Below are 9,159 nucleotides of genomic sequence, written 5' to 3' on the forward strand. Positions count from 1 at the left end.
CTTTGTGATTAAAGACGTATCCTCTTGAGAATTTTTCTATAAGCTTTGAAATTAAAATCTTTATATATTATTTTCACCATTCATTCCTCTTTGAATTCATATATTTCATTTTTTAAAATCAAATCGAATAAAAAAAATCATAAAATAATAGTGTCGGTTTTTAAATCATATAAATAAATTTATTTTATCTCTAATTATTAGATGAATTTTTTATAATTTATCCTAACATATATATATATATATATATATATTGCGTCTCAAATTGCAAAATCAAAATGAAAAAAAAAACCAAAAAATAAAATAAAATGAGAAAGAAAAAAATGGAGTCAAAGTAAACAACTGACGCATCTTACTGAAGGAAAATGTTAAATGCATGCATTTGTGTTATTGGTCTATTACAAGGTCAGAGAGGATTTTCTTTTTCTTGTTTTTGATGATAATAAATAAATAATTAATTAATCGATTGATTTTTGACACTGAGGACCATAAATTTCTCTAACACGTGATTTTACTTTGGTACATATGAAACCATAAAAAATAAATCCCGAGACTGCAAATATATAGTTTCTATCATATCTTAAAAAAAGCATGAATTTTTGTCTTCATTATTTCCCACTTTTTTTTTTTTTTGCCAAAGTTCTTCATTTGTATATATAATAGGATAAATTATGCAATTAATTTTGATAAAATTAAAAATTTAGTCACTAAATTATAATTCATATAAATTGAATCCTTTGTTCAATTGATAACAAATCAAATGTTTATTGGTATTGATCATGATAACATATTGACTTAAGGTGAAATTTTTCAGAAATTTTTAATTACAATGAAGATGACTTTTTTTGGCCACATGGGCCTTTACAATTCATTATGCCTTCACAAATATTTTGTCTGGAAGCTATTTTTCTTTGGACTTACCATATTTTTTTTATATGGTTGTTGACAAATGAGATAATAAAGATAATATATAGTAGTTGTTGTATGAATTAAGAAATTTTTTTATTGATTTGGGACCCATAAATTGAAGAATATGTGCTCTATGCCATCAAATATAACAAAAAAAAAAGCTTCATTCCAAAGGGATATTTCTCTATCAAATTACCTACCATTTATGACATGACATAATACCAATTAAGAATCTACCTAGTTCATGTTTTATCATGATTAATTCTTGTAACAACAATTAACTATCTAAGCATATAATTTTTCATTCTAATTTTTTCATGCACCAAGCCACTACAATTTACGGTGATCGATTTTTAAATTATCATATATTCTTCGCATTATTATAATTTTTATTAAGTCGCTACATTAGTTTGTTTTTTTTAGATAAAGTAAAATGTAACAAAAAGAGAAGCATAAAGCTAAAACTAACAAAGATTAATGCACAGCTATGAATGAAAAATGTTCAAGGTTGAGCATCAAAGGTTCTTTATTAAAGACCCTTTTCTATTAATGAATTATTTTTTTTTTCAATTATGGCCATGGTATGGGAAGTAATTAACAAGGGACCATTTTTTTTTTGTCAGAAAAAAATTTATGAGTAAGGGAGGATACTTCATTTTTAAAGTTATGGCCATGGTATGGGAAGTAACTAACAAGGGACCATTTTTTTTTTTGTTAGAAAAAAATTTATGACTAAGTGAGGATACTTCATTTTTAAAATTAAGGCAAGTCACCAACCACGAAAGGATTTATGAATTTTTTTTATAAAATATTTTAAAATTTATAAATCGCCTATTAATAAAAAATCGTAAAAATTCAAATTTAATTACTTTGTATCTAGAACCTAAATCTTAACTACTTGTTCCAACAGGATGATTTATATACGTAATTGAATAAGCGATCATGAATATTTTCAAACCTTGACGATATCCCCAAAGAAAAACAGACTTTTTATTATCTCTGCCACCAGACAAAATCAGATCATCGTATGTATCAGTTGATTGGCTTGTGTCTTGATTTCTTGTCCGATGGTGAAAGATCCTTTCCAAATGGATTTCATTGGATATCAGTCTGGGACCATAATGTTAGAACAGCAACTTGTTTGCCAACCAAATATATATCCCCAGCTTTATGAAATCATGCATGCTTAGCTTTTAACATGTGAAAATGAGGCAATTCTACATGAAAATTCACGTCAAAAACCCACCAAAGTTGAAAATTTTTTTTTTTCCAAATGATAGAATTTATTGAATTTTAACCAACAAGATTCATTGTATGCATTAAATTTGAGTTAACTTAGTCAAAAGCTAAAAGGACTAAAGTGTACTCATTTTTTTTTATACGGAAAGAGAGGATTAATTCGAACCTAACTCTTTGAATAGAACCTAACTTTTTGAATAGGAAATAACGTACGGATCCATTAGCCTTAGGGATAAAAGTCTGCTATTTCATGTGCAAATACATAGGAGTAATTAAAATATATGTCAAGATTGCATGAAACCTACCTTACCAATTAAAAAAAAAAAAAAAAAAGAACTGCAACCAGCAGATTTAAAGAATAAGCAAAATCTAGTATGATACAAATTCAAATGGTAATGCCATAAGAATCTGAAAGCAAGAGCATGGGAGAATTAATGGAGATAAACTGATTAATTAGATATAACATTCTTATCCTTAACATAAACAAGAGCACTCTTGCTAACTAATCAGCAAACAATCTTCCCTTAATCTCTTCCTCTCCCCATCCCTTTTTTTTTTAACTTTATTTTACAAATGAATTATATTCATATACTGTCTAGAAGACTTTCTTAGAGGAAATTTGAGAGTTTTCTTTGAATTCGGAAAGAGGAGATTTGAATTTTGTTATCCTTCAACGAAAAATCATATACCAACTATTAAATCAAATATTCGGATAAAAAATTTGAGAGTTTGGATTAGATGTGACATGCGCAAAACATAACAATACTCTTAAAAAGAACGAATCAAGTTTATTATGTTTCTAGTTAAGAAATTTCTTTGTCAGGTGGCAAAGGAAAAGGTAGAGGATCCATGGGGAAAAAAAAAAAAAAAAAAGAAAGAAAGAAGGTTGATGTTTTATGTGATTTAAAGCAATGGCGTAAACCAGATTAACCTTTTTCCTCGCGTGCAAGATCGGATTCGAGCTACTGATGTAACCTGAGTTATGATCCACTTTTCAGCTTTGATTTGATATATATGCCCCCTTATGCCGCAGGTTAAAACGGTGACTGAATTAATTCTCTGCTACGGGCTATCTGGAAATGGGTATTGAGGTTCAAATGCTACGTCCACTTGGATTGATCATTTATAAAACATAAGTTCATTAATCGGGCATTTAATTTAATGATTGATTCACAATTCTATTTACACAAAAAAACTAAATTCAGAACTTCCTATTCCTTGATATCACCCCCCCCCCCCCAAAAAAAAAAAAAACTCTAGTTCCATGCTGCATTTTTTAGTAATCCATCTTTGTATTTAAGAGTTATTAATCTGTCATAATTTTCCTTTTAATAGATTCTTGCTACTCTGAAACTTAAAATTTAACTGCTAAGAATTGGGAGATTAGCTCAAATAATTCATCCATTTCTCTTAAAATTTGAATTCTCGCAAGTTAAAATTCGATCTTTAATATTTACAATTTTTTTTTTCCAATTCTCTTTAGGCATCAATTACCGAAAAAGAAAAATTGCTAAAGCAATCTTCTATTATCACTTGGCCAACAGATATATCCTCCCTTGGTCCCTTTTAGAGGTTCTCTGTTATGGCCTTATGGGAGTGGTAGTACCAAAAAATAAAAAATCTAAAAGCTAGTGTGGAGAATAAATGTGACAGAGGAGGCTGTAAACCTGGGTTAAGCTTTTGGGTCTCAAAATATGGGCCTTTGTGTATAAAGAGTAAAGAGAAGCCTCTTTTCCATTTCCACTCCTCGGCCCACATTTTGAACTAAGATCCACTTCGGCTTCTGAATACCAAAGCCCGACAACCTCTCCCGACAAAGTTTGACAGGTCTGTTATTTTATATTAATTAGTAATTAGCCACGCATCTGGTTAACTAGAGGCCCGAGAGGATAGCGAAAATAAGCACATCATCGCTCCCTGCTTGGAAAATGGAAAGCAATCCATAACACGACTTCAAGCATGGCCAAGGTCATAAATTCCAACTAAGACAAAACACTAATTATAGATTTTGAAAAAAAATTAGTCGACAAATTTTTTCGTAAAAATGAGATCAATTAAATTTTATCTTTTAAAAATAATTATATAAATCTAATTAGATAAACTCTAATTTAATTGATGAAAATTTTTATCGATAAAATAATGCTACAAGCCTGCAACAGTTATCGTAAACATACAAAATACAACCACTCTTATCAGTTCCGCTGCATTTTTTTTGGGTAGCTAAGGATATAATTTTAAACTAACCAAGTTACAACTTACTCTTCAGGGTTCCCAACTCTTTTGCCTTAGCTCTTAGCACATGTTTCTGAATCTTCCCTGTAGCTGTCTTTGGCAATGGACCAAATACAACGGATTTTGGAACCCAGTAAGCAGGCATCTTTGACTTGCAGAACTTCATTATGTCCTCAGCTATGCGTTGTTCATTGGATTTTTCTACCCCCGGCTTCAAGGTCACAAAAGCACAAGGAGACTCTCCCCAGCGTTCATCCGCCCTTGCCACCACTGATGCCTCCAATACTGCAGGGTGCAAGTAGAGACTATTTTCTACCTCCACGCTACTGATGTTTTCACCCCCCGATATGATAATGTCCTTTGACCTATCTTTTATTTGAATATATCCGTCTGGATGCTTCACACCGAGATCCCCAGAGTGATACCACCCATTCGCAAATGTTTCCTCGTTGACTTTTGGGTTCTTTAAGTAGCCCTTCATCACAAGATTACCTCGCATCACTATTTCTCCAATAGTTTTTCCATCAGCAGGAACGGGCTGACCGGTTTGGGTACTGACGATATCTAGGCCCTCTAAACCAATGTATCGGACACCTTGACGTGCATTTAGGCGAGCTTGTGTTTCGGGTGGCAGTGAGTCCCATTCAGGCTTCCATGCACACACAGTAGAAGGACCATAGGTTTCTGAAAGACCATAAGTGTGGGTTACACGGAAACCTTTTTGAGACATTGCAAAGAGAACAGCAGGGGGTGGGGCAGCGCCTGCCGTCATTACATGAACAATATGGGGGAGGGGCAGAATTGTGTCCTCAGGTGGGGCATTAACTACGGTATTGAGCACCACAGGTGCAGCACAGAAGTGAGTCACACCATACTTTGCTATGGCTGAGTAGACTCCCTTTGCTGTTACCTGCCGATACATAAGGAATGGAAGAACTCTCAAAGTCTCAATCTCTGAGTTCAAATCATGACAAGATGAAAGCAGAATATCAAAAGGCACCAGAGCATAATAGGACTACATTATACTGAATACACAACCTCAGAGTTTCAATAAAATTAAGCCTAGAACCAGATCAGAAATAGATGAATATGGAACAGAAAAGCTAATTTGTTTCATATACTGAAGTGCATGTAAAGCAATTATTTTGCCTACTAATTACCTGTCGGAGGCATATGTTTGTTCCACAAAGAGCTGCGAGTGCCCAAGTAAAACACCAACCATTACAATGGAACATGGGTAGAGTCCACAAGTACACAGCACCTTCATTCATCCCCCATATAAGAGGATTACTCAAAGACATGAGATATGCCCCTCGGTGATGTAATACCACCCCTTTAGGACTGGCTGTTGTGCCAGATGTATAACCCAAAGCAATGCTTTGCCACTCATCCTGAGGAGGCTTCCAAGCAAACTCAGGGTCACCACTTTCTAAGAACTTCTCATACTCAATGGCTCCTTGTCCCAAAGCATACCTGAGGGTTTTGGGATCACAGCTTTCATCAGCAATGACAATCAAAAGTGAAGGCTTGAAATTGCCTTGGCTTTTCTCCTTCATGATTTTCAAAGAATCCTCTGCCAAAGTGAAAAACTCTTGGTCCACAATGACAACGGCAGATTGTGAATGACCCAAAAGGAAAGCAATGGTCGATGCATTTAGGCGAATATTGACAGGGTTTATAACAGCACCAGACATTGGAACTCCAAAATGAGCTTCATATGAAGCAGGGACATTTGGTGCAATTACTGCTACCTGCCAATAATAGAAAGTAATCGGGTCGGACAAAATCTAAAATCAACAGGAGCAATAGAACCATTAAAGTTGCATAAAACAGTCCATTACATACACCATTATCATTGGCAGAAATTCACATACTTTTTCATACTTAAAAGTAGGGATTGAAAACGTATAATACTCTGCTAACAACATCCAATAATTCATGAAACTATGTAAAAATCACTAGCAGAGTATGCACCGATTCCTTAAAAGCTTAACATTACCAGATTTTCCAATAGATTAACACAACTGTCAATTCTCATCACCAAATTTGGACCACATATCAAGCATTAAAGCTTCCTTCCTATTCCACTAACAATACCTCCCTACCCTTTATAATAATAAATTAAAAGAACAACAGCACGGTACCAACTCTAGTTTAATTAACTGAATTTAATTACTAACTGATTAATTCATCCAACCAGCGTTCCTGGATTTAGGGTTTAGGGTTCGCAAAATTGGAAAAATAAAAGAATACGTATCAGAAATTAAATAAAATGGAAAAAATGAAATCAGAAAAATCAACAAGTAAAAGAGTGAATGTTAGTAACTAATAAGTAAAAAGAAATTCAAAGAGACAGTTCATCTAAGCATAAGTCAGACACTTAGGCTCCATCTATTTTCAACTTTGTTTAAAAAAATTAAAAAAATAGATTAAAATGCAAATAATAAAAAGAAAATATCAGATAATCAAGAAAATATATAAATATAAATTTGAAAATAATAAACTTCATTTTCTGATTCTTTTTAATTGTTAATAATGACGACAAAACTAACTATTAAAAATAATTTAATAAAAAATTCTCATTAAACTTTAACTATGATTCAAATTTAATCTATATTTATTTAGCGATAAAAATTTTATGTAACATTTTCACTAAAAATCTCTATTTAAAAAATATATATCAAAATTTTTAAAATTTTTCATACTTACTCTATATAATAAGACATTTTAACCAATCAATTTTAATTTTTATTTAATTATTTCTAATAGAGAACTTCACCTACTTCTTCTATACAACTTCATCTAAATTTTTCCCTAATAATAATGATTAGTGATAGATAATTATTTGATTACCGTGCTACCGAGTCCGACGGACCGTTTAGAGAGAGCTGAAGCCAAGCGACGGCAACGCTGGTAAGTTTGGAGCCACGTGTACGTACGAGATCCATGGACCACCGCTTTTCTTGTCGGATGAACCGTCGCAGCTCGTTCCAAGAACCACAACGGAGTCAAAGCCGTGTAGTTGGCGGCGTTCTTTGGAAGATCGTCGATGTCCCGCAGCTCCATCAACTTCGATGCCAGCTCTGTCTCTCTCGAAATCTCTCACCAAAAAAAAAAATGAAGGAAAATAAAACGTTGGGATTTGAAGCTGATTTGTAGAGGGAGTATTTATAGTTGGAGAATTGTGTGGACAGCGCCACGTGCAGACAATATTAATTTTTTCCTTTGCGTTTTTTTTTTCTTGGGTTGCGGATTTAACGATTCTATTTCTTATCCGCATAATTTTCTCTTATTAGTAAAATTGTTAATTTTTCTTTTTTAAGAATGTGAATTACCAAAATAAATGTCTTTTTTTTACATAAAATTGATCTTATGTATCCTTTTGTAATTGGTCTTATATATATATATATAAATATTTTGATAAAATACTTTAAAATTATATTTATTTATTATAAATATCTGATTTTATAAATGTGAAAATATCACTAACTTTTATTAAGTATTTATTTGAATTTCGATCACGTAATAAGAATATGATTTTAGATTTTATTTATAAGATTAATCATGATAATTGTTAATATAAATGAGAATTCCGCATTGAATATCTAATGGTGATTATCAAATTATTAATATTGAATCATATATTTATTAAATGATGATTTATTAAAATTGAAATTTCTTTTAAAATTCATATTACTAATCCAACATTTTAAAATTGTTATGGACTCATTTAATTATTATCTTTAAGTGGAAATAAATTTTAAATTATTTATAAAACATATAATTAAATTTTAAATTGTGTAAATTAATCTTGCATACATATAAAATTATATTATTTATGCATGCAACATTATCACGTACCTAATTTTTGAATTTGAAATGTGATAACATCAAATTCTTAAATAAGTAAATTTTGATACGTATAAAGAGTGATTATGATATGAAATCACACTAGAACGAACTTGAAATAATTTTTATCAAATTAGGAAATTTGTTTAAAAAAGGAAAAAATTACCAAATTATTCAAGGAGGAAAAGGAAAACTAAGATGGAATAGTATTAAAAAAAATTTGTCTAAAAAAGAAATTATATAGGTGTTGTAGAGGATGGGCCTAATGCCTATTTGTCCATATATATTTATAATTTTTTTAGATTAAAGTTAAATTTGACTATATTATTATCAATCAATTTTGAATTTTGCTATTATATTTTCAATTTATTAAATATTGAAATAAAAAACTTGATTTAATAATATTATGACTTGTATTAATGAAATATTTCGTGGAATATTTTGTACTTATTGCATACGAAAATGTTTATCATGTATTGATTTACACGAAATTAAAAAAAAAAAAAAGACTCTAATATAATTAGTATTAAAATTTAAATTTTTTTTATAAAATTAAATTTTATTGATTTTTAATGTCAAAAAATAAAAAATTATTTAAATATATAAAATAATAGATTTTGATATTAAAAAATGATATAATTTTGAAAAATTGCAAAAAAAAGACAAAAAATGAAACAGAAAGAGTATTTATTTATTTGTTGTTTAAAATTTTAAAAATTAAAAATACACTGATAAAATTTATATTGAATATTAATATATTGACAAATTTGATTAAAAAATTAATGATGAATGGATTGGAATCAAAGTCACATGAACTAAGACAAATAGTTAAAACATTCAATGGCATCAAAGCTGTCAAGTCCGCCCAATTGTCCATTTTCCCACATTTTGCGACCACAATTTCCTAATTGAGACGATTTATATTAAATTATT

General features: G+C 30.6%; 1 protein-coding gene and 1 long non-coding RNA gene across 2 annotated transcripts; both read right to left on the reverse strand.

Annotated features, from left to right (window-relative positions):
- Positions 1-2,831: 2,831 nt before the first annotated feature.
- Positions 2,832-3,974, reverse strand: LOC149512712 (uncharacterized). The gene is made up of 2 exons (XR_016332147.1): positions 3,813-3,974; positions 2,832-3,218 (listed from the first exon to the last, which is right to left on the reverse strand). It is a non-coding gene; the product is annotated as an uncharacterized LOC149512712 (long non-coding RNA).
- Positions 3,975-4,237: 263 nt separating this feature from the next.
- On the reverse strand, positions 4,238-7,514 carry AAE7 (acyl-activating enzyme 7). The gene is made up of 3 exons (XM_022904914.2): positions 7,231-7,514; positions 5,538-6,128; positions 4,238-5,287 (listed from the first exon to the last, which is right to left on the reverse strand). Exons 1-3 carry the CDS (start codon positions 7,441-7,443, stop codon positions 4,394-4,396), a joined length of 1,698 nt encoding a protein of 565 aa, XP_022760649.2. The 5' UTR covers positions 7,444-7,514; the 3' UTR covers positions 4,238-4,393.
- Positions 7,515-9,159: the final 1,645 nt, after the last annotated feature.

This window comes from Durio zibethinus, chromosome 22 (assembly GCF_047325235.1).
Source record: "Durio zibethinus cultivar Kanyao isolate XHJ-2024 chromosome 22, ASM4732523v1, whole genome shotgun sequence".
Lineage (NCBI taxonomy): Eukaryota > Viridiplantae > Streptophyta > Magnoliopsida > Malvales > Malvaceae > Durio > Durio zibethinus.